The sequence below is a fragment of the Mobula birostris genome, chromosome 5, assembly GCF_030028105.1.
Source record: "Mobula birostris isolate sMobBir1 chromosome 5, sMobBir1.hap1, whole genome shotgun sequence".
Lineage (NCBI taxonomy): Eukaryota > Metazoa > Chordata > Chondrichthyes > Myliobatiformes > Myliobatidae > Mobula > Mobula birostris.
The window spans coordinates 30826969-30853912 of record NC_092374.1 but is presented as its reverse complement, the minus strand read 5'-3'; the positions used below and the strand labels follow the sequence as shown (position 1 = coordinate 30853912).

The 26944-nt window shown below is 42.3% G+C and overlaps 1 protein-coding gene across 6 annotated transcripts in view; it reads right to left on the bottom strand.

Moving 5' to 3' along the window:
* Positions 1 to 26944, bottom strand: part of erbin (erbb2 interacting protein) — a 226031-nt gene that overhangs the window by 40363 nt on the left and 158724 nt on the right. For all 6 annotated transcript variants that reach the window (XM_072257788.1, XM_072257790.1, XM_072257789.1 and 3 more), the window contains 5 exons: positions 24229 to 24301; positions 23867 to 23996; positions 18970 to 19085; positions 8852 to 8921; positions 1497 to 1596 (listed from right to left, as the gene is read on the bottom strand). In XM_072257788.1, coding sequence (XP_072113889.1) covers positions 1497 to 1596; positions 8852 to 8921; positions 18970 to 19085; positions 23867 to 23996; positions 24229 to 24301 — 489 coding nt within the window. The remainder of the gene's footprint in view (positions 1 to 1496; positions 1597 to 8851; positions 8922 to 18969; positions 19086 to 23866; positions 23997 to 24228; positions 24302 to 26944) is intronic.

Sequence of the window (26944 nt, the reverse complement as noted above, 5' to 3'; positions counted from 1 at the left end):
GCCACATCTCTTTTTTAAATGCCAAAGTGAATTTGTTTTTCCTGATGTATGTACTGCAGACAAGTATTTGTTGAATTCTGGTACAGGAGTCAGGAAAAGGCAGAATGCTACATGCAACTCCAATTATTATTTTAACATCAGCATATATATCTTGGATTTTGCACTGACTGGCAGACAAAGATTAAAAACAGTCCATAGTGTTCCCTTATCACAGTCAAGCAATCTTGGTGGCACTTCAGTGCTTGTCTTGTCAATTCTGACACCACCAGTTCCTGGGGGAGTAATGGAATCTACTACCAGATGTCATGGAGTCAGAGCGAGATACAACACAAAGAGGAGCTTTGGCCCACCAAATCCATGCTGACCATCAAGTCACAAATGGATTCTACAAATGCTGGAAATCCAGAGCAGCATACACAAAGTGTTGAAGGAACTCAGCCCGTCAGAGGAGAATAAACTCTTCTCTATCAGTTTCCTCTTTCTTCAGCCCTTTACCTTTTCCACCCATCACTTCATCCTCCCTACCCTACCCACCCATATTTCCCCTTACCTGGATTCACCCATCACTTGCCAAGCTTGCCCTCCTTCCCCTTCCCCCACCTTATTTTGGCTTTCCTTTCCAGTCCTGATGAAAGGTCTTGGCCCGAAACATCAACTTTTTATTCCCCTCCATAGATGCTGCCTGACCTGCTGAGTTTTTCCTCTGCATTTTGGTGTGTGATTTTCTAACCCATATTTACACTATGGAGGCTCAGCTTAGGACTGGTAAAACAAAACTGCTCCGGAAACAACAATGAAGAATCCTTTTACATCTGAGTACGACGGTATTCCTGAGTTTCCAACAGGGACTTGCATGGACACTAGTGAAAACAAAGAGGAAGCTATTGACACGATGAAGGAAACCCTGGACCCCGTAGAGATGGAGGGCCTTCATTTCTGCTCTAAATGCCAGCGGTGTAACAGGCAGTAACTAAGTCAATTTAACTCACAGGCATAGACAGACTTCAACTAAACTCTCATAGATCCAGCTAATCCAGTCAAGCAAGATTCCCATCTAAACTTGTTCCATTTGCTAGCATTTGGCCCATATCCCTCTTAGTCAAGGGTTGCCAACCTTTTTATGCCATGGACCCTTACCATTAACCAAAGGGTTCGTGGATCCCAGGTTGGGAATCTCTGCTCTAGGACTTTCTTATTCATGTGCTTGTCCAAGTAGTCTTTTTTTAAATGTTGTTTACGTATTGACTAAATGCAATTCTGCTGTCCGAAAGAGACAGATAAAAAGATGGGTTGGAGCCAAACACATGGCGTCCCCTGAGTGTCACTTAGAAAGGTGGTGTGTCTAGATCAATCGGGACAAGATATCACACAGTGGAATCGTATTTTGGCAACACGGGAGGAATAGTGAAAAATTGGTTCAAAATTTAGCTCAATTATCATGACCTAAAATGGTCTCAGATAGTAAAATAAAAGCCTAAAGTTCAACCAAAACTCACCATCTTCTGTTCTGGGCTGCTGAGGGAACATGTAGTTTGTGAGTACTTGCTTCTGAGTATCAGCATCCACCTCTTTCTGAAGGGGAATAAGTGGTTTGGACTGCAAACAAAAAGTTACATGTTACTGTTTCACTGCACATTCTGATACGCACGTATTTTCTTGAAAGCATGAAAATAATTAAGAAACATTTCAGTGGTAGCAGCTCCCAGGTATATTACAACTGACCTCTCTAAGTTAAAGGAATTGACCAATGTATTTTTGCTCATAATCAAAAGTTCAAAGTACATTTTTTAAATCGAAGTATGTATACATGTATACCAAATACAATCTTCAGATTCATCTTTTTGCAGGCAGCCCCCCCAAAAAAAGCACAATAGAACCCATTTTTAAAAATCCGCAAAGAAAGATTGTCAAACACCCAATGAGCAAAATGAACAAATTGTGCAAGCAATAGAAAAAGTAAACAAGTAACACACAGAATGTGAACTGCAGAGTCCCCAAACTTGAACCTGCAGCCACGGATCCAAACGCTGCAGCCAGTACAGGAGTCTGATGGCTGCAGGCCACAGCCACAGAGCCAGTTCGGTGCTGAGGTGAGCGCCAGTGGCTACAGGCCACGGCCATGGAGCCAGTTCAGTGCTGAAGTGAGTGCCAATGGCTACAGGCCATGGAGCCCATTCAGTGCTGAGGTGGTTACAGGCCATGGAGCCAGTTCAATGCTGAGGCGAGTGCCGATGGTTACAGGCCACGGCCATGGGGCCAGTTCAGTGCTGAGGTGGTTACAGGCTACAGAGCCAGTTCGGTGCTGAGGTGGTTACAGGTCATGGAGCCAGTTCAGTGCTGAGGTGGTTACAGGCCATGGCCGTGGAGCCCGTTCAGTGCTGAGGTGGTTACAGGCTACAGAGCCAGTTCGGTGCTGAGGTGGTTACAGTCCATGGAGCCAGTTCAGTGCTGAGGTGAGTGCCGATGCTTACAGGCCATAGAGCCAGTTCAGTGCTGTGGTGGTTACAGGCCATGGCCGTGGAGCCCGTTCAGTGCTGAGGTGGTTACAGGCCATGGAGCCAGTTCAGTGCTGAGGTGGTTACAGGCCATGGCCGTGGAGCCCGTTCAGTGCTGAGGTGGTTACAGGCTACAGAGCCAGTTCGGTGCTGAGGTGGTTACATTCCATGGCCGTGGAGCCAGTTCAGTGCTGAGGTGGTTACAGTCCATGGCCGTGGAGCCAGTTCAGTGCTGAGGTGGTTACAGGCCAGGGAGCCAGTTCAGTGCTGAGGCGAGTGCCAATGGTTACAGGCCACGGAGCCAGTTTGGTGCTGAGGTGGTTACAGGCCATGGAGTCAGTTCAGTGCTTAGGTGAGCAAATCCTCATGGAGTAGTGAGCTGAACACCGGTTTTCCCTTCGCCCTCTGCACAACGCCTTGATCTTTCAATCTGGCTCAGCACTTAAATCGGCTGAAATATTGGTTCATTTATCAGTCTCGTGCCTGGGCCCCCGCCACTTCAATCCCGCACAAAGTCCACTCGAGTAATAGCTGCCCTGCAGCTGTACCCACTTTCCAGAGTCCACGTCACTGAATTCTGCAGAATACCTGAAAAAAGGCAGGTCATACAGACTGTTCTAAAGCACAACTTCCAGAGGGAAATGACAGGCTGCAGATTCTAATAATATTCATCTGATAGCCAAACGTTCAACAGAATGGGGCACTTTAGCCATTTTGTCCTCTTCTAGCACATCTACTGCAAATATTGCATACATTACAATAATTTTTCATCGATAATATATGAAGGAAAAACAGGAGGAAGTGAATGTGCCTCTTGAATCTAGTTTGGCATTCAATAAGATGAGCAACAAATTTTCCCAAGAATTGGCTTCCCAACAATTGATCAAATCTCTTCCCGTAGGGAGTGATAAAAAGCTATATTATTTCGTTCATGAATATAACTATACATCGTAGAATGGAAAACAAAAAACAAGTAGCTGCTGGAAGCCTGAAATATAAACAAAACACTGGAAATACTCAGATGAGGCAGCACCTGCAGAGAGATAAAGGGTGTATATTTCAGGCTGATGACCTTTCATCTGTCCTGAACACAAAACGTGAGCTCGCAGAACTAACTGACCTGGTAAGGAGTAATTAATGAAAGGCTAGAGAGATTGGGGAGCAGAAAAATGTTCCTAAATTCAAAGGATGTGACTTATTGTTGTCTCTCACGAGGACCCACGCCGGAGTCTCAAACCTTCTCAATATTAATGACCAAGATGACACAAGAGGGAGCTAGATGTCCAAGTTTGTTGCTGACACACATATTAAACTGTGTGGATTGTTGATGAAATGACAAATTACAATAGATATGGATGTATTTCCTCCATTCATTGTGACTGGGAAAGTCCGAATTTATAGCCAAAACCGCTCAGGTAAAAGGAACAAGAAATAGCATGCCAAGCTGGTTTCATTACAGGCAGTGTGCAGTCATCCATCCTGAACCAAAACAAACCACTGGTCCCAACACAATACTAATGCTGAAAATCTATGAAGAACCACAAACTTCAGAGATACAAGGCATGCAGAGGGCACTGAAATTAATTGATCTGATACAAAACAACGTACTGAAAAGCTAATGCAATACATCTTTTTAAAAGACCAGAGAATATAAATGGCTTAGCTTCAATTTTATGAAAGACAGCCGAGGGATCAGAAGAAATGTGTGTAACATTAGGCCAGCAATTTAGAAATACTGTATTGTACTAAGAAGGATTATATCACAAGTTCACCAAATTACCATCAGACCAAGAGAAAATTACATGAATGTGGGTTGTGAGCTTTGGAAGACAGATATGCTATGACTTAATTTATATTTTAAAATTTATTAAAGAATTATTAAAGTAGCCTCTCTGTCCTTGGAAATATCTGGAACAAGGCTAATCTAAGTTTTCTCAATCAATGTGTAGAGTGCCCTACTTGAGAAGGGTCAACAACCTATTGGGCAATGATGCAGGGAACCGTCTCGAAGGATCCATGGCACAGCACCGACAATTCTATTAGTTCTAAATAATTATGGATAAAAAGCACTACCTGACAGTTCTAAATTGGGGCAAGGTTAATTTTAATAGCATTAGACAGGAATTTGCTAATGGTTGGGAGAGGCTATTAGTAGGTAAACGGATGTTTAGCAAGTGGGAGGCTTTAAAAATTGAGATGGTGAGGATTCAGGGGCAGAACGTTTGTTTGAGTGAAGGGTGTGGCCAGCAGAATGAGGGAAACAGGACCGATGAGGGAGATTAAAGCTCCGGTCAGGGGAAAAATGGTATACGAGAGCTATAGGAAACTGGGATCAAGTCAATCCCTTAAGTACAGAAATACTCTTGAAGGGAATCAGAAGGGTGAAGGGAGGACAAAATAGCTCTTGCATGTAAGAGAATCCCATGTTTACATATAGCTTTAATGTTACAGCTATACAAGACCTTGGTCAGATCCCACTTGGGAGTACAGGTGTCCCCCACTTTTCAAACGTTCGCTTTACAAAACCTCACTGTTACGAAAGACCTACATTAGCACCCTGTTTTCGCTTTCAGAAGGTGTCTTCACTGTTATGAAGAAAGGCAGTGCGCATCCCGAGCAGCCGCTCTCCTCCAGATTCGGAACGGCATTGCTTAAACACGTGCCTGTGAGCAGCCGTTAGCAAGATGAGTTCTGAGGTATTGGAAAAGCCTGAAAGAGCTCGTAAGGGTGTTACACTTAGTGTAAAACTAGACATAATTAAGCATTTCAATCGTGGTGAACAAAGCAAGGACAAAGTGAGTTTGGCTTATGGAAGCTGACAAAGATGGTGTTGAAGAGGTTTTGGCATCCCATGACCAAGAACTGATAGATGAAGAGCTGAAGCAATTGGAAGAGGAAAGGATAACAATCAAAATCGAATGCAGTAGCGAACTGAACTTGAAGCAACTGCGTGAGATTTTCGCTGCAATGATAAAGTACGATTTTAATTTTGAAAGGGTACGTAGGTTTAGGGGATATTTGCAGGATGGTTTGAGTCCTTACAAACAACTGTATGACAGAAAAATGCGCGAGGCTCAGCAGTCAAGCAAGCCTTCCACATCAGCCACAGCAGACGACGAACCTCGATCTTCGACATCCAGGCGGGCAGTCATAGGAGCTACCTGCCCTGATCGACGAAGAGATGACACCCCCGTGTCCCACCACCCCAGCACCTGGGCCCCGGGACAGATACTGTACCAATTCGCAGAGAATGCAGCAGTAGCCAAGAGGCACACAGCACATCTTTAAGAAAAAAGCCGAAATGAACATGCTAATTAATTAGGTGCGCCTAGCGCGTAATTGTCGGCCCAGATCAGTGTCAATTTCCGATTGCATTGCCTCTGATCTGGGCTGACAATTACGTGTCGGCGGCATCTAATTAATTAGCATGTTTATTTCAGCTTTTTTCTTAAAGATGTGCTGTGTGCCTCCCAGCTACTGCTGCGTTCTTCGCGGCAATGCATCGGGTCAGCGGCCCGGAGGGTGGGGGCCACTGCACCACCCAACCTGCGACGACTCAGCCTAATACACCATCATCAGTTTGCTCGGCAAGCTGTCTTCCCGATTCCGGTAAGTGATACTACACTGTACATACATTATTTCTACTTTATATAGGCTGTGTATTTTTACGTGTTATTTGGTAGATTTGGCAGCCTCATAGCTTAAAGGTTACTGGGGAGAGCATTTATGCCAACAGCGCTTGCGTGAGATTTTCACTACGGAGATCTGTGCAGGCAATCGTTGTAGAGAAGTATTTCTACTTTATATAGGCTATGTATTTATTATATCATTCCTGCTTTTACTACATGTTACTGTTATTTTAGGTTTTATGGGTTATTTGGCATGATTTGGTAGGTTATTTTTGGGTCTGCAAATGCTCACAAAATTTTCCCATATAAATAAATGGTAATTGCTTCTTCGCTTTACGAACCATTTCATAGGTACGCTCTACCTTCGGATGGCAGGAGAAACCTGTACTGTGTTCATTTCTTGTCACTTCACTACAGGAAGTATGTGGATACTATAGAAAGGCTGCACAGGAGACCTACAAGGATGTTGCCCAGATTGGAAAGCGTGCCTTATAAGAACAGGTTCAGTGAACTTGGCCTTTTCTCCTTGGAGCGATGGAGAATGAGAGGTGACATGATAGAGGTGTTGAGTGTGTGGATAGCCAGAGGCTTTTTCCCAGGGCTGAAATGGCTAACATGAGGAGGCATAGTTCTCAGGTGCTTGGAAGTAGGTACAAAGAGGATACCAGCGGCAAGTTTTTCCATACAGTGAATGGTGGGTGCATGGAATGCACTGCCAGCAATGGTGGTGAAAGTGGATACAATAGGGTCTTTTAAGAGCCTCTTTAGATGGGTACATGGAGCTTAGAAAAATAGAGGGCTGTGCGCTAGGAAAATGTCAGGTGGTTTATAGAGTAGGTTACATGGTTGGCACAACATTGTGGGCCGAAGGCCTGTAATGTGCTGTAGATTCCTGTAAGCATCTTTGCTGTCCAGATATTCCAGGGTTGAGTGAAGAGCCAGTGAGATGGCATCTGTTAGGGACCTGTTGTGCCGGTAGACAAATTGGAGCGGATCCAAGTTGCTTCTCAGGCAGGAGTCGATGAGTTCCATCATCAACCTCTCAAAACACTTCATCAGTGTGGATGTAAGTGCTGCTGGATGATAGTCCTTGAGACAGGTTACAACATTCTTCTTCGGCACCAGTATGACTGAAGCCTGCTTGAAGCAGGTGGGTACCTCAGACTGCTGAAGCAAGAGGATGAAGATCTCAGTGAACACTCCACCCTGTTGATCAGCACAAGTCTTTAGTACTCGGCCAGGTAGACCATCGGCTCTAAACCTGTACAGCATATCAACTGGACTGAAAGAAAGAGAAGGACCAAGGATATCAAAATGAAATAAATAGCACGTAGGAACAGGAGACACCACAAACATATAATGTTGGCACACGCAAAGTGTAGGAAAAAAAATGTAGGGCTATATGAGAAGGAAGGGTCAGATTGATCTCAGAGTAGGTTAAAAGGCTGGCACAGCATCATGGGCTGAAGGGTGTGTACTATAAACAAGGGTTGGAAGGGTTAAGACCAGGGAGCGAAGTTTGTATCTGCAGGGGGATAGTGGGGGTGTGGGTTTAAACAACGAGAGACCATACATCACATAAAAATCATTCACTCTTATCAAAAGGGATCAGACCTTAATAATCAGACTGTCAAAAATTACCTCCAACTCAAAAGTAAGTTGAAAAGATCAACCATCATAGGAAAAAGTGCAGTTTTCAGATGAACAATAATTGCCTTGCTGCAAGACAGGTCTTTAATCTAAATATGCACTGGGAAACACGACCCAGCAAGTTAGAAAAGTAACAGAGATTAATCAAATTGTGCCTCAGGGAAATTTAGGACAAAGCGTCATTATCAAAGCTGCCTTTCACCACGTTCTGTTGTTCCAGTGACTGAGGGAAAAATAACATCTGCAGACTCCCATGCAACACGAACAGCAGCTCAAGTGCACTGAAATCAAATGCTACAACTGACACCATTTTGTGAAGCAGTCAGATGCAGAGATAGCATTTTAGGTGAAACACACCAAGGGATCATGAATAAAGTTTTTTTTTGAATATTTAAAACACAGTGAGTAATATGTGGAATTCACAGCCTAAAGGGTTGGCTTTAAAGGGGAATTAAATTAGCTTTTGAAAGGGAATCATTTGCAGGGCTTTCATGAAAAAGTGGGGGGATTACTGTACTCGGAGCCTACATCAGCTCAGTAGGCCAAAAGTCTGTGCTGTAGCCGTTCCAAAACTGAAGTGCTGAGTTGTGGGCAAACTGCATCCCTGTCCAGTTTTGTCTGTAGAAAATTACAAGCACTTAACTGGAGGGCACGATATCATTCCAGATATTCTCTCGTCATCGGCAGAAGATACAAAGGCCTGACAACACAACATCACAAGGCTCAAGGATAGCTTCTATCCTGCTGTTTTAAGACTACTGAATAGTCTCTTGTATGACAAAATGGAACCTTAACCTCACAATTCACCTTGTTATGGTCTGGCACCTTGTTCGTCATAGAGCACTACAGCACAGAAATTGTCTTATTCTAAGACCGCAGTGCACTTCCTCTAACAGCAACACTTTATTCTGCATTGTTACCGGTCCCCCTTGTACTACATCAATGAACTGATATGATGAAATGATCTATCTACTTGGCAGGCAGAGTTTTTCACTGTATCTCACTACACATGGCAATAATAAACCAATACCCATATCACATTCATAGCTTTACGATCTGGCTCGCTCAGTCACTTACCTGATTTTCAGATAGCCACATCGCTGTTAATTCATTCAATTTTGTGAAAGTAAATGGCAGATTCTTTAATCTAAGGAAACATAATCAAAATACAAAAAGTAAACAAAAAAAATCTTAATTCACAAAATAAATTTATACACAATCACGTTTAGAGAAAATGCTATGCTGGATGTTAAAGGCACTAATGTTCAAGTCGATAAAATCAAGCAGCTATTAATATTTCAAATGCAGCTCTGACAAGACCGTCAGGAATAAATCAGCCTGACAAAAAAAAAATTTTTTTTACAACAGTGACAGAGTATACAAAAATTACGGACTATTACAAGCAGCAAACTTGCATTCGTACAAAAAAAAATCGGTACCACAATTTTCCATAAGGTGTAGCTGCATAATTTGGGCCTACATCACAAAATAAGAGTTGAAGATAAATTGTGTTAATTTACTTTCTTTTCACAAAGTCTAACAGCAAATTTTCTTCTGCATCTTAAATAAGTTAGTAGAAAAAAAATTACTCAGCAGGTCAGGCAATCTGTGGCGAGAAAGACGAGTAAAGTTTGAAGGTAATGATCTTTCAGCAGAACCTGGATTAGGGTACAGGCCAAGAGAAATGTTAACTCCATTTTTATTTCCAGCATTTGCAGTTTTTTAAAAAATTTTCTTTCTCTAGAGATGACCAGTGACCTGCTATTTTCAGTCTTCTCAAATTTGAGAACACAAGTAACATTTGAAGGTTTTCAAAGGTTTAGAAACCACATCAATGGAAATAATATGATGGCAATGTTTTAATTTGTATCTCTTAAATCTTCAAGCATAGCAGAGGTCACATAAAAGTAAGCTTCTCCTTCTACTTGTGTTGATATTCAATGCAAACCATTATGCTGAGTAGTCAAGAACATTCCAATAGCTACTAAGCAAATTAGGCATTGGAAGCAGTGACTGGTATTTTAATTGATTATTTCACTGAGTACACCCATTTAGTGTTTTGGCCTCACCCAACCCATTAATGGCCAACTCCAGTGCAATAGTCAGACTAAGTGTCAGAACAGGAACTGCTTTGATATCATTTATCTTGATTTGCAAAATGTCTTTGACAAATAATAAATATATCAATGAATGATAAATTCACACTGATGATATAAAGTTTAAATCCAAATGTACAATTCGCAAATAGCACTAAATTGGGGAAAGGTAATTGACAGTCAGTACTGAGCAAAGTCCTAGAAACAGTAGGGACACAATAATGAAAATGTAAAATGGACAAATAGTTGTTAGAAGAGCTTCAATACTGGAATACATGCAATCAAAATTAATATACGATTCTTGGAAACTGAGCAACTAAACAAGAGTTGAGGCCAAAAGTATAAATACACAAATCACTGTTGACAAGTTGATAAGGTCATACAGAAACACTCAAGGGAAGAATAAAAAAAATGGAGAATTCGAGCATTATTATTCAAACAAGGAAAAATCTGTGACATAATTATTCAAAGAAGATAAAAGGAACAGAAAGATTAAGGATGGCATCAGAATGTACAATTATACCTATCAGGAAAGAGGTTCGGTATTGGTTTGGGTCACTTCCTTCTGGCAGATATTAAGGAATGCCCTAAGAGAAGGTCTTTCTAAACTATGAGCAACACACATCAAATCCGCTGGTGAACGCAGCAGGCCAGGCAGCATCCCTAGGAAGAGGTACAGTCGACGTTTCGGGCCGAGACCCTTCGTCAGGACTAACTGAAGGAAGAGCTAGTAAGAGATTTGAAAGTGGAGGGGGAGGGGGAGATCCAAAATGATAGGAGAAGACAGGAGGGGGAGGGATGGAGCCAACATCCATCCCTCCCCAGTGAACTTACAGGGAATATTTCTTAATGTGTTTAAAAAAAAACTTTTCAGCAATTTTTCTGGAGTACTGTATGTAGAAGAAAAGACACTTGGCATTTTCTAACAATTTTGACCTCTTCAAATTCTCATGAAAGTTAATTGCATGTTTGTTTCTTAAATATGGCATTATCTTCCTGAATTTCTTTGAAAGGCCAATGCTTTGCAGTATGATGAGATGGGAGTATTGCTTCCATAGCTAATCCGTGTTAGCTCTGTCAAAGCCTGGCATAGTTTAGAAAGGTAAACACAAGGAATTCTGCAGATGCTGGAAATTCAAGCAACACACATCAAATTTGCTGGTGAACGCAGCAGGCCAGGCAGCATCTCTAGGAAGAGGTACAGTCGGTGTTTCGGGCCAAGACCCTTCGTCAGGACTAACTGAAGAAAGAGCTAGTAAGAGATTTGAAAGTGGGAGGGGGAGGGGAGATCCAAAATGATCTATTCTTTTACTTTCTTCTTCTTACTTTTTAATTTAGGTTAATTTTGTATTTTTTTCTCATGGTAACACGTCGAAGCTGCAACCTCTCTAACATGCTGGTAGAGAGTGTTTTATTTGGGTTTTCTTTAGCGCTGGAAATGGTTACATCTCAACACGCGGGACAGAAGCAAGGTCGCATTGTGTATTCCACGGACCAGCAAATTCCAGCCAGTTTAGCAAACAGAGCGGCAGACACCCCTGCTGAAATCTGGAGGAAAACACACAGAGAGGGATCACAAAGCCAAGGAAAGAGGACTGGGTCGAGACAACAGAGACTTTTGGAGAAGAGGAGTGCGGTGAGTAATACCGTTCCGGCTGACTGGAAGTACACCGAGAGCGGTAAGTGGCGTGAAGGAGTGGGGTGCTTACTGATCTGGCTAACAACGGATGGTGCAGTCCAAAGTATATTATGATCGAGGAACGTGTTTGCAGACTGGATATTAAACTTTTTACTGTTGGACTTTGGCCACATTCCACCGTGATACAACACTTGGCAGCACGGGAGGTCATTCCTGACTGTGGCCATCGAACGTGCAGCTCCTCCCGTGGAGGGTCAGACACCCTGAGCCAATAGACTGGTCCTGGACTTATTTTTCATCTGACATAGTTTTGCATTTTGGTGTTTGATTGTTGGGGTTTTTTGTATTGCTATATTTACGCTCTATTCTTGGTTGGTGCGGCTGTAACAAAACCAAATTTCCCTCGGGATTAATAAAGTATATCTATCTAAGATCAAAAGACTCAATTGTAAAGTGTATTGCACTTAAGCGCAATAATAAATAGGTTAAAATCTTCTGAACACCAGCCTGCAAAATGAAAGGAAAACGAAAAAAAAGTGGGAGTGTACCATTCAGTCCTTCTAGCTTGTTCGACCTTTTATTCCAATCAGGTTTCATCATCTCTCACTATCAATTTCTGCTTTCTCTCCAGAAGATTCCCTGCTTTGTGGAGCCAACTCTACTCTTAAACGTAATCAATCACTTGGCCTCCACAGCATTCCATGACAGCAGATTCCTTAAATTACTCCAAGTGAAGAAATTTCTCCTTTGCCCCATATCTTTTGCCTGGATCACAGGTTGTGACACCACACTTTAGACTTCATCTGAGACAACACCTTCATACCCCACCTATATGACACTCAGAATTCATTTAAATTCAATGAGGTCCTCTCTCCTCCGTTTAAGCTCTACCGAATGCAAAACCTTGTTGGCCTAATCCCTCCCTACATGGCATTCCTGCCATCTCAGGAATCAGTTTTCAGAACCATTGCTTCCTTTTCTCTCCTGGCAAGTAAATCCTTTATCAGCAGGGAGATCAGCACAACACTCCATGGGTGGTCTCAATGTGGCCTTGTTTAATTGTATCAAGACAGTCTTCCTCCAGTACTCATATCCTCTTACAGGCTTCCTACTTCTTTTGAACTGCTCGAGTACGAGGACACACATAAGTTTTGACCGTCAATGTTTCTCACAGTGTTTAATTAATATTCTGCCTTTTCACTGACCAAAGTGATAAACTATTTTATTCATTTCAATGGAGTCTCAGTAATATAACGCAAACAGGCCTTTTGGTCCAACTGGTCCCTGCCAACCTCAGCATCTCCCTGCTCGTCCCAGTTACCTGCGTTTGACCCAGGTCCCTCCAAGATCCTTCCCTCGATACACCAAGACAAACGCTTCTTAAATGCTGCAAGTGTACCCATCTCGACCACTTCTTCTGGCATCTCATTCCAGGTACTCACTACCCTCAGTGTAAAGAAGCTATTCTCAGGCTTCTTCAAACCTCTGCCCTCCCACCTTGTATCTGTGTACTCCACTGTTAGACTCCATAACCCTGGGGCAAAGACCATGACTGTCCTACTTTTTCCAGACGCTTCATGATTTGATAAACTTCTGTGAAGTCGCACCTCCTACTCCTTCTGGGAGTAAAGATCCAACAGTGCCAACATCGCGTTATGTATCATGGTGTCCAGTCTAGGCGGCATCCTTATAAATCTTTTCTGCACCCTCTTCAGCTTGACAATGTCTTTCCTGAAACAGGGAGGCTAGAAATGTACACAATATACCAAGCAAGTTTTTACTCGAGCATCGGAGTAATGGACTGTGGAAACAGGCCCTTCAGCCCAAGGGATCCATCCTAACCATGGCACCCTCCCTGCTCGTCCCAGTTACCCAGTTCAGCCCTTAAAGCTCCAAGCTTTCATCCAGCCTTTCAATTTGTTTAAGCTGCACTATAGTCTCTTTATTCAAGATCTTAATACCACACAGAACTGTGCCATCAGTGAACTTTGAAACTTCACTGTTGGTTCTGCTGTGCAAATCATGTTTCTGCTTTATGAATTACTGAAGCCCAAACACATAACTGCCACTGTGTAAAATGCCCAATTATTCCCATTTTGTTTCCTGTCAGTCAACCTATTATTAATCCATGCTGAAATATTACCTGCAACGTCATGCATTTTAATTTAGCACACCCTTTTACATAGGACTTTATCGAAGACTTCCTGAAAAATCCAAGTACAGCACATTTACCAGTTATTCTACCCGTTTCATTTTCATAATCCTCAAACACCAACTCTCTTTCTTAAATCTACAATATTTTGCCTTATTTTTCAAGTGCTCTTCTATCTTAAGCCTTAAATTCTCTCTGCTTCATTCAGGCTCCCACCTGTTTTAACACCACTGTCACCCCGGTTCTGAAGAAAAACAAGATAATGTGCCTTAATGACTACCGCTCAGTGGCTCTGACATCCATGAAAGGAAGGACTGGTCAGAGCAGGGATCTCCTCCTTTCTCCCAGACAACCAGAACCCACTGCAATTCGCCTACCTCAAAACAGATCCATGCCAATGTGTGGGAGCCACAGTGACTGGGGCTGAGTCTGGTGCTGCAGCTCAGAAGAGCAGAGGGGTGAAGAGTACTGCAGTGTTGATTGGAGACTCCTTAATCAGAGGAACAGAGACGAGGTTCTGTGGATGTTACAGGGCCGTCCGAATGGTATGTTGCCTCCCTGGTGCCAGGATCAGAGATAGCTTGGATCACGTCCATGGCATTCTTAAGAGCAAGGGTGAGCAGCACCAATGGTACATATCGGCACCAATGACACAAGTAGACCAGGTGAGAAGGTCATGAAGCAATTTCAGGGAGCTAGGTAGAAAGCTGAGAAACAGGATGCCCACTATAGTAATCTCTGGATTGCTGCCTTTGCCATGTGCCAGTGAGGGTAGGATTAGGATGATCTGCCAGGTGAATGCGTGGCTGAGGAAGTGATGTAAGGGACAGGTGTTTAGATTTATGGATCATAGGGATCTCTTCAGGGGAAGGTACTGTATGACATGTACAAAAGGGACAGGTTACACCAGAACCTAAGGGGATCCAGTATCCTTGCAGACAGGTTGGCTGGAGTTTTCCGGGTAAGTTTAAACTAATTTGGCAGGGTATGGGAACTGGAGTGATAATGCTGAACGATTGATTAGGTAGTTGGTTTACAAACAGAGGCAATGTGTAATAAGACTCCTGGCAAGGAGAGACTGATGACAGGGCAACATTGCAGTCAACAGGATGAGTTGCAACATAAAAGGCAGAGAAAAATCAAAAGGTGTGAATACAGGACTAAAGGTTTTATATTTGAATGTGCGTAGTATGTGGAATAAGGTTGATAAACTTGTAGCACAGTTACAGATTGGCAAGCATGATGTTGTAGGCATCACTGAATCATAGCTGAAAGAAGATTATAGCTGTGAGCTTAATGTCCGAGATACACATTTAATCAAAACGCCAGGCAGGAAGGCAGAGGGGGGTAGTGTGACTCGGTTGGTAAAAAAATGAAATTAAATCATTAGAAAGAGATGACATAGAGTCAGAAGGGGTTGAATCATTTTGGATAGAGCTAAGGAAATGCAAGGGATGCCAACAGTTTCTTCAGAAACAAAGTGTAAAAGAGAGGCAAAAGTGGATGTCAGACTGTTAGAAAACAATGCTGGAGAGGCAGTAGTGGGTGACAAGGAAATGGCAGATGAACTGAATAAGTATTTTGCATCAGTCTTCACTGTGGAAGACACTACCAGTATGGTGGATGTTCCAGGTGTCAGAAGTCAAGAAGTTACCATAACTAGGGAGAATATTCTTGGGAAACAAAGGTCTGAAGGTAGATGGTGTACACCCCTGAGTTCTGAAAGAGCTGGCTGAAGAGACTGTGGAGGCATTAGTTATGATCCTTCAAGAATCACTAAACTTTGAAATGGTTCCGGAAGACTGGAAAATTGCAAGTGTCATGGGAGAGAGGCAGGAAGGAAATTAGAGGCCAATTAGTCTGACCTCAGTGGCTGGGAAGATATTGGAGTCTATTATGGATGAGGTCTCAGGGACCTTGGAGGCACATAATAAAATAGGCCATAATCAGCATGGTTTCCTCAAGGAAAAATCTTGCATGATAAATCTGATAGAATTTTTGAAGTAGTAACAAGCAGGATACACAAAGAGAATTGATTCCCTAAAGGTTAATTTGCAGGTTGAGTTTATGGTAAGGAAGGCAAATGTGTTAACGTTAATTTCAAGAAGACTAGAATATAAAAGCAAGGACGTAATGTAATGTTGAGACTTTATAAAGCACCAGTGAAGCCTCACTTAGAGCAGGGGTCCCCAACCTTTTTTGCATTGCGGACTGGTTTAATATTGACAATATTCTTGCGGACCGGCCGACCGGGATGGGGGTAGGGTTGCCAACGGACAAGAGTAGCAGTCAAATGCGTTGTTTACCCAGAAAGACTACAATGGCCATGAAGCCTTGCGCGGGCACCAGTGCGCATGCGCGTCGTGACCTGCCGATTCCCGCCCTGCCCGCCCGCTCCCCCTGCCCAGCAAATCCTTTTTGGCGATTCTGTTCGGGGGTTGGGTGTTAATCACTACTGGAATATAGGCGGTAAGTGGGTAATACACTCAATTTTGTTTCTAAAAGGGTTTATCTAACGAATTTAATATTAAACACCGCATATTTTCCTCGCATGAATACAGTGATAAGTCAATTATCAGGGGAGGACAGGGGAGCTTGAAGTATTGAACGAACTTCCAGTAGAAGTGGTAGAGGCAGGTTCGATATTATCATTTAAAGAAAAATTGGATAGGTATATAGACAGGATAGGAATGGAAGGTTATGGGCTGCGTGCAGGTTGGCGGGACTAGGTGAGGGTAGCGTTTGGCACGGACTAGAAGGGCAGAGAAGGCCTGTTTCTGTGCTGTAATTGTTATAGGGTCACTTATAAGTCAATAGCATCATAACATTTGGATATTAAACACACAGCACATATTTCCCCCGTATGAACATATAAAATCATTGCAATACACCAATATCGCTGAATCAGTGGGAGCCCTGGGCTTGTTTCCCTGCAACAACACGGTCTTATCGAGGGGTGATGGGAGACAGCGATACTCAAAGGGGGTTCCTTATGTCCAGTCTATTCCGCAGTTTAGTTTTCGTTGCATTCATTGCAGAAAACTCCGCTTCACAGAAAAATGTTGGAAATGAAAGCAATGTTTTCAGTGCTTTCGTGGCTATCTCAGGATATTTAGCCTTGACTTTGATCCAAAATGCCGACAGAGATGTGATATCAAACATACTTTTCAGCCCGCCGTCATTTGCAAGCTCGAGGAGTTGATCTCCTTCCCACCCTGACACGGATGACACGCGGGTCACGACCTCGCATGCGTAATGGCTGATCAGTGGCCGTGACAGGGAATGAGGAAAGGTGCAGCTGACTCATATCACCAAATCATATCGCTTCCTCGCAGCCCAGTAGCGCATGCTCTGCGGCCCGGTGGTTGGGGACTGCTGACTTAGAGTATTGAGAACAGTTTTGGTCCCCATATTTTAAGTAGATGTTGGATTTTCAGAAGGCCTTTGATAAGATGCCATACGAGGCTGCTTAACAAGCTATGAGCCCATGGGATTACAGGTAAGATTCTAGCAAGGATAAACACTGGCTGATCGGCAGGAGGCAAAGAGTGGGAATAAAGGGAGTCTTTTCAGGTTGGCTCTCTGAGACTAGTGATGCTCCATGGGGGGTCTGTGTTGGGGCCAATTCTTTTTACCTCACACGTCAATGATTTGGAATTGATAGCTTTGCTGCAAAGTCTACAAAGAATATGAAGATAGATGGAGGGGCGGGTAGTTGTGAGGAAAGAGAGGTTACAGAAGGATTTGGACAGATCAGGAAAATCAGCAAAGAAATGGCAAATAGAACAAATAGAATACAGTGTCGGGAAGTGCATGATCATGCACTTTGGTGGAAGAAATGAAAGGGTTTATTATTTTCAAAATGGTGAGAAAATACAAAAATCTGAGGCACGAAGGGATTTGGGAGCCCTCATGCAGGATTCCCTCAAGGTTAATTTGCAGATGGAGTCTGTGGTGAAGGTAGCAAATGTGATGTTAGCATTCATTTCAAGAAGACTAGAATATAAAGGCAAGGATGTAATGTTGAGACTTTTATAGGGTATTGTGAGCAGCTTTGCATCCCTCATCTTAGAAAGGATGTACTGAAACTGAAAAGGTTCAAAGGAGGTTCATGAAAATGATTCCAGGATTGAATGGCTTGTCATATGAAGGGTGCTTGATGGCTCTGGGCTTGTTTTGACTGCAATTCAGAAGAATGCAGATGACCTAACTGAAACCTATCGAAAGGTGCTAGCCCTTGAAAGGATGTGGAGGGATGTTTCCTAGGGTGGGAGTGTCCAAGACCAGAGTACACAGCCTCAGAATAGAAGGGTGTCCTTTTAAAATGGAGATGAGGAATTTCTTTTGCCAGAGAGTGGCAAATCTGTGGAATTCTTTGCTACAGGCAGCTGTGGAGGCCAAGACTTTATGTATATATAAGGCAAAGGTTGATAAATTCTTGATTAATCAGGACGTGAAGGGATATGGGGAGAAGGCAGGTGATTAGGGCTGAGGGGATAATTGGGTCAGCCATGATGAAATGATGGAGCAGACTTGATGGGCCAAATGGCCTGATTCTGCTCCTATATCTTATGCTCTTATAATGGCTCTGTATGGTAATCGCCTTGCCCGTGACTGCAAAAAAACTAGAGTTGTGTACACCGGTCAGCAGATCACTGAAAACAGCTCCCGCTCCATGGGCACTAACTATGCTCTTCAGTACCTCAGTAAGCAGCCAGCATCGTCAAGACGCTCTCTTTTCTCCCCCTTTCCATTGGGCAGAAGTTGTAAAAGCCCGAAAGCACATACTACCAAGCTCAAGAAAGCTTCTGTCCCACTGTTCTGAGACAATTAGACAGATCCCTCGCACTCCAAGGTGGACTCTCAACCTCAATACACCTCATTATGATTTTGCACCTTGTTGTCTACAGCACCTGCCCTGAATTTCTCAGGAACTGCAACACTTTATTCTGCACTACTATTGCTTTACCTTCAACTAGTTCAAGGCACTGTTGCAATGAATTAATCTAAATGAACATGCAAGGAACGTTTTCCCACTATATTTCAGTACACGACAATAATAAACCAATTTACTAATTCCTAGAATTTCCCCATCGCATGACAACTTCTCTGAAAATGCTCATTTTCTCGCTCCTTTTTAAAAATAGTTAACTGCCTCCCACCAGTTTACTGTCAACTGTAAACTTAGAATTGTTTGAATCCAAACTCTGGAATTATAGATTAATCTCTGTTATTTTCAAATTCTACCATGGTTACAAATATTTCAATATCTGTATTTATTTTAAAAGTTCATTTCTGAAATACTAACCGGTTGTCACTGAGATTAATAACTTTCAATTTCTGCATCTCTCCCATTTCCTCGGGCAAATACTCCAACTTGTTGGAATGCAGGAACAGTACAGTCACATTCTTGCAGTTACCAATCTGAAATAAATCAAATTGTCTCAATGAGACATTTATTTACAACAGCATAAACTAATGCACTAACATTTTATCAGGACAAGGAGAGACTGGGATGAATCATCGTACAAGTTATAACAGTTATAAAATTCTCCTGCAACTGGTGTGGCACAGTATTACAGCACCAAGGTTGAGTGATAAGGAGTATTTCAGGGAAAGAAATCATCCAACAAACACATCACCGGTACTACGATGCCAGAGCTCGATTCAATAGCACATAGAAACATAGAAAATAGGTGCAGGAGTAGGCCATTCGGCCCTTAGAGCCTGCACTGCCATTCAGTATGATCATGGCTGATCATCCAACTCAGAACCCTGTACCTGCCTTCTCTCCATACCCCCTGATCCCTTTAGCCACAAGGGCCATATCTAACTCCCTCTTAAATATAGCCAATGAACTGGCCTCAACTGTTTCCTGTGGCAGAGAATTCCACAGATTCACCACTCTCTGTGTGAAGAAGGTTTTCCTCATCTCAGTCCTAAAAGGTTTCCCCTCTATCCTCAAACTGTGACCCCTCATTCTGGACTTCCCCAACATTGGGAACAATCCTCCTGCATCCAGCCTGCCAATCCCTTTAGAATTTTATACGTTTCAATAAGATCCCCCCTCAATCTTCTAAATTCCAGCGAGTATAAGCCTAATCGATCCAGTCTTTCATCATATGAAAGTCCTGCCATCCCAGGAATCAATCTGGTGAACCTTCTTTGTACTCCCTCTATGGAAAGGATGTCTTTCCTCAGATTAGGGGACCAAAACTGCACACAATACTCCAAGTGTGGTCTGACCAAGCCCTTGTACAACTGCAGCAGTACCTCCCTGTTCCTGTACTCAAATCCTCTTGCTATGAATGCCAGCATACCATTCGCCTTTTTCACCGCCTGCTGTACCTGCATGCCCACTTTCAATGACTGGTGTATAATGACACCCAGGTCTCGTTGCACCTCTCCTTTTCCTAAGCGGCCACCATTCAGATAATAATCTGTTTTGCTGTTCTTGCCCACCAAAGTGGATAACCTCACATTTATCCACATTAAATTGCATCTGCATGAACTTGCCCACTCACTTAACCTATCTAAGTCACCCTGCATCCTCCTCACAGCTAACACTGCTGTCCAGCTTCCTGTCATCCGCAAACTTGGAGATGCTGTATTTAATTCCCTCGTCTAAGTCATTTATATATATTGTGAACAATTGGGGTCCCAGCACTGAGCCTTGCGGTACCCCACTAGTCACTGCCTGCCATTCTGAAAAGGTCCCGTTTATTCCCACTCTTTGCTTCCTGTCTGCCAACCAATTCTCTATCCACATCAATACCTTACCTCCAATACCGTGTGCTTTAAGTTTGCACACTAATCTCCTGTGTGGGATCTTGTCAAAAGCCTTTTGAAAATCCAAATATACCACATCCACTGGTTCTCCCCTATCCACTCTACTAGTTACATCCTCAAAAAATTCTATGAGATTCGTCAGACATGATTTTCCTTTCACAAATCCATGCTAACTTTGTCCAATGATTTCACCGCTTTCCAAATGTGCTGTTATCACATCTTTGATAACTGACTCTAAAATTTTCCCCACCACCGATGTCAGGCTTACCGGTCTATAATTCCCTGGTCTCTCTCCCTCCTTTTTTAAAAAGCGGGGTTACATTAGCCACCCTCCGATCCTCAGGAACTAATCCAGAATCTAGAGAGTTTTGAAAAATTATCACTAATGCATCCGCCATTTCTTGGGCTACTTCCTTAAGCACTCTGGGATGCAGACCATCTGGCCCTGGGGATTTATCTGCCTTTAATCCCTTCAATTTACCTAACACCACTTCCCTACTAACATGTATTTCCCTCAGTTCCTCCATCTCACTGGACCCCTATTATTTCCAGAAGATTATTTATGCCCTCCTTAGTGAAGACAAAACCAAAGTGGTTATTCAATTGGTCTGCCATGTCCTTGTTCCCCATTATCAATTCACCTGTTTCTGTCTGCAGGGGAACGGCATTTGTCTTAACCAATCTTTTTCTTTTCACATATCTATAAAAGCTTTTACAGTCAGTTTTTATGTTCCCTGCCAGCTCTCTCTCTCTCATAATCTTTTTTCCCTTTCCTAATTAAGCCCTTTGTCCTCCTCTGCTGGACTCTGATTTTCTCCCAGTCCTCAGGTGTGCCGCTTTTTCTGGCTAATTTGTATGTTTCTTCTTTGGAATTGATACTATCCCTAATTTCCCTTCTCAGCCACGGGTGCACTACCTTCTCTGGTTTATTCTTTTGCCAAACTGGGATGAACAATTGTTGTAGTTCATCCATGCGATCTTTAAATGCTTGCCATTGCATATCCACCGTCAACCCTTTAAGTATCATTTGCCAGTCTATCTTAGCTAATTCATGTCTCATACCTTCAAAGTTACACTCTTACCCAAGGGGCCTTGCACGACAAGATTGCTAACTAACCCTTCCTCATTGCTCAATACCCAGTCTAGAATGGCCTGCTTTCTAGTTGGTTCCTCGACTTGTTGGTTCACAAAACCATACCGCATACATTCCAAGAAATCCTCTTCCTTAGCACCCTTACCAATTTGGTTCACCCAATCTATATGTAGATTGAAGTCACCCATTATAACTGCTGTTATTGCACGCATTTCTAATTTCCTACTTAATGCCATCCTCAACCTCACTACTATTGTTAGGTGGCCTGTACACAACTCCCATCAGCGTTTTCTGCCCCTTAGTGTTATGCAGCTCTACCCACATCGATTCCACATCCTCCCGGCTAATGTCCTTCATTTCTATTGCGTTAATCTCCTCTCTAACCAGCAATGCCACCCCACCTCCTTTTCTTTCATGTCTATCCCTCCATAACAGCTCCAGCAACACTTGAGTTGTAGTGGTAGAATCCCAAGTCACAGGCTAAGTTTATTACAAATTTCTATTTATTTAATCTTCATGCAATTCAAGCTCAGCCGAATTCGGGTACAGAATACACCAGCTTTCATTTGCCCAAACTAATCTGCTTAGAGGTGATTTTCATTCAGGTACAAGAACAGACCACTCATATATTCTAGAAGTCATGAATGTCTGTCCCATCATCATAACAACAGCCTTGCAAACCAAAAACAAAATGAGTTTTCAACATTTTGGTGTCCAATATAAAGCTAACATTTGCCCTGATGAACTTGATGTTAATTTACCAGCTATCACCTGTGAAATTCTTAATTCCATTAACCTCAATAAACAGCTTTAGGATTAGCTTTGCAATTTCCACTTGGAAACACAAATGCTGTGGTAATGACTGAGAAGACCAAGTTTGCAATGGAAGCAGAGATTATATATTTTACTTGGGGCCATGGACAAACTTTGGACAAGACCTGATAGAATTATGTAAAATAGGTACCGAAGATTCCTTTGCCCCCACCCCAACGTGGAAATTTCAAACACTAGATCATAAGTTTAAAGGTGGGGTAAGGGTGGGGAGGTCAACATACCATTTGCCTGTGACTCAACACCACCTACGACAAAGCAGCTTACTCGATAGGCACCTGAACTGCTCCAGCATTCACCTTTCACCAGTGTGCAGTGACTGAACAGCACTCTCTGCACAATACAGTTCCTTGCTTTACTCGTTCCAGCAACACCCCCAGCATTGATGAACTCTACCACCACAAAAACCATCTCAATCAGTCGGATCACCAGCACCTTCAGATTCCCACCCAAGGCATACGCCACTGGAGAGAGATATGTTGATCATTTACTATTGAGATTAGATTGCTCGACTCAACAGCACTGTGAAGGGACCTTCACCAGGAGAACCGCAGCAAGCCAATCCAAGGAGTCATCATCATTTTCCCAAGGACCAGTTCAGGATGGGCAATAAATGTTACTACTTGAAGATCCAAAAATGAACAATTTACAAGCTGATGTAAAAAGACGAATCGATCAACAAATCCTTAACCTGAACATCACTCTTTGTCTAAAAGTTGATACATGTAGATACTCCAGAAAGTATTATTGATAGGACAACAAATAACTTGACTGCCAAATTTAACCATCCATTTTAAAAAAAATTTAAAGATACAACACAGAACAGGCCCTTTCAGTGCTTTGAGCCTCTTCGCTCAGTAACCCACCTATTTAACCCTAGCCTAATCACAGGCCAAGTTATAATGACCAATTAACCTACTAACCAGTATATCCTCGGACTGTGAGAGAAAACCCACAAGCAGTCACAGGGAGGACATACAAGCTTCCTTCTATAGGATGCTGGAATTGAACTCTGAGCTCCAACACCCTTGAGTTGTAATAGCATCGCGTTAACCACTTCACCGCCGTGGCATCCAAATCAGAACACCCCGCCCCCTCAGAGATAAATAGACATGTTGTTAACCCTTCCCATATCTCAATATTGGCCATACTTTTAGCCACTCACTTCATTCTCATTTGCTCTGCAGCTTACCACCAATTCACAGCTACAAAACTAATTCTATATCCTACAAATTACAACTGACTACTTTGAAAATCTGGGTTATTTCAGTTCAAAATAAGCTCCAGCAAACACCCAATATTAAAGATAATGGACATTAAGGTTGAAAACTTTCAGTTTAGATTCTGAAGTATACGGTTTAAAATAGAACACTGGTAAGGAACAGCATTTCTGATTATAAACAAGTACTTACAATAACAGTATATCTCATAACAATTACTAAAAGAACTATGACTTAGTGCCAACAAAAATTAAACATGATTAACAATTCACCTCTGATGGAAGATCTGTAATGAAATTATGATCTGCAGCAAGTGTTCTTTGATTCTGTAACTGCCCAATTGTAGGAGGTAGAGCTTCGATTTCATTAAAACTGAAATCAAATTCTTCTAAACAGGACAGCCTATACAAACACAAATAAACAAATGATTGCATAACCAACAGTCCACTGTTTCACACACTTACCAAAACATTCCACCATGGACAGGAACCACAGTCAAGATAAACAGCCAAAAGATTCTTCTGACAAGAAACATAACCAACAAGTTTAAAGGGCTTACAAAATAATTTTCTCTAAGTTTTGGCTGCTCACACGTTACAGCTCTTTAATTGGAAGATCTATCCCAAGTACTTACCCTCCAATAGAGTCTGGCAAACTTATTAATTGGTTTTCATCCACTTTAAGTGTAGTGAGCTTTTTAAGGGAACCTGAAATATAGATAATGAACAATTATAATTATATCGAATTGGTTCTTAAGAATTGTAGGTCAAATATACAGGATGATTGAAGTTAAGAATACAAGGTTAATGGTTGGCACAGCCTCTCAAACCCAATCCGCTGTTCAGTCAGCTCAAATCCAATCTGATTTTTAACTCCATCTTCTTGCTTGATCTCCATAATCCCCTTGTCAAAAAATCTCTCAAATATTTAACTACTACAATTATCTGGGGTTGCAGAGAACTGTAACCCAGTGAAATGAAAGTTCTACTCTGAATCTTTACTCTGAAACTATGGCCTACTTCAAGATTCCCCTAATAGGTCAAACACCCCCTTGGCATTTGCCATGCAAGCTCACTCAGTGGTATATGTTTGGCATAATCACCCCCTAATTCTTCTGAACACTGAGCTCTGGCGCAACCAGTTCCATTGTTCAATTTAAAACAATACTTCTCACACAAATATAAAATTAAAAATTATTCTAAAAATCAAAAATTAAAATATAAACAAATATAAAAATACAAAAAATTTTAAGTTGGTGGTTCCACAGAAGTAGTTTCTTCCATCATATTGCAATGTAGAAGTCAGCAATGAGCCACAGGGCATTCTACTAACAGGTAAAAGAGTATAATTTGTTTTTCAGAGTGAGTTATTGTATGCAAGATCAATAGTATAATATGAAGTATCTTTTTTTTACATTCACTCAGTTTTAGGTTTATAACTGGCTCAGAGTTTATGGTTAAAAATGCGGCTTTTAGCTCTCATTATAACCGAAAATGATGAGGAACAAATTCAACATGAAGAATTGAAAGCAGAAATCGCTATGTTGTTCCTTATTTGCCCTACTCCTCTGCAAGTTTTGCTACCTCAATTCTTTGCTGAGACCGGGTATGAAAAACAAGGGCAGGAAGGAAGTCATGTACTGACACAAGTTCCCACTAATGCAGCAAGGTTCACTTTACCCATTTCAGTTGTAAAAAGCGATCTATTAAAAGTGCAATTAAATCACTTCAGCACTGAAACTTTGCCCTGTATATCTGCAGCCTCACCAGTTATAAGTATTAATTAGCTTTGAGAAAATATAAAATTAAAATCTAATGCTTGCTCCCCCCTCATTAACTATTTCACCCCAATTTTCATTTCTCTATTATGCTCTCTGCATTCAAGTTCAGAAACTACTAAATACTTTCTCATCCAGTTCTTGGCTGAGAATGAAAACAGGAATTCATTAATCTATGCAAACACGAGGAATTCTACAGATGCTGGAAATTCAATCAACGCACATCAAAGTGGCTGGTGAACGCAGCAGGCCAGGCAGCATCTCCAGGAACAGTCGTTTCGGGCCGAGACCCTTCGTCAGGACTAACTGAAGGAAGAGTTAGTAAGAGATTTGAAAGTGGGAGCGGGAGAGGGAGATACAAAATGATAGGAGAAGACAGGAGGGGGAGGGATGGAGCCAAGAGCTGGACAGGTGATTGGCAAAAGGGATAAGAAAGGATCACAGGACAGGAGGCAGGGCCTCATTCTGGATCTCCCCCTCCCCCTCTCAAATCTCTTACTAGCTCTTCTTTCAGTTAGTCCTGACGAAGAGTCTCGGTCCGAAACGTCGACTGTACCTTTTCCCAGAGATGCTGCCTGGCCTGCTGCGTTCACCAGCAACTTTGATGTGTGTTGCTATTCATTAATCTAACTGGTTTATTTGTTGCTTCATCAGAATTCAGAATCAGGTTTATTATCACTGGCATGTGTCATGGAATTTGTTAACTTAGCAGCAGCGGTTCAATGCAATACATAATACAGAAGAAAAAATAAAATAATAATAAATCAATTACAGTCTATGTATATTGAATGGATTAAAAATCATGCAAAAAAGGGAAATAACATTTAAAGAAAAAAGGTGAGGCAGTGTTCAAGGGTTCAGAGTGCATTTAGGAATTGGATGGCAGAGGGGAATAAGCTGTTCCTGAATCGCTGAGTGTGATATTTACTGACTAGATTTACAACCCTCTGCAGCTTCTTTCGGCCCTGTGCAGTAGCTCCCCCATACCAGACAGTGATGCAGCCTGTCAGAATGCCCTCCACGGTACAACTATAGAAGTATCTGAGTGTATTTGTTGACATACCAAATCTCTTCAGACGCCTAATGAAGTATAGATGCTGTCTTGTCTTCTTTAAAACTGCATCGATATGTTGGGACCAGGTTAGATCCTCAGAGATCCTAATGCCCAGGAACTTGAAACTGCTCACTCTCTCCACTTCTGATCCCTCTGAGAATCGGTACATGTTCCTTTGTCTTTCCCTTCCTGAAGTCCACAATCAGCTCATTCATCTTACTGACATTGAATGCCAGGTTGTTGCTGTGACACTATTCCACTAGTTGGCATATCTCGCTCCTGTACGCCCTTTCTTCTCCATCTGAGATTCTACCAACAATGGTTGCATCGTCAGCAAATTTGTAGATGGTATTTGAGCTATGCCTAGCCACACAGTCATGGGTATAGAGAGAGTAGAGCAGTAGGCTAAGCACACACATCTGAGGTGCACCAGTGTTGATCGTCAGCGAGGAGAAGATATTATCCCCAATCCACATAGATTGTGGTCTTCCAGTTGGGAAGTCAAGGATCCTGTAACTT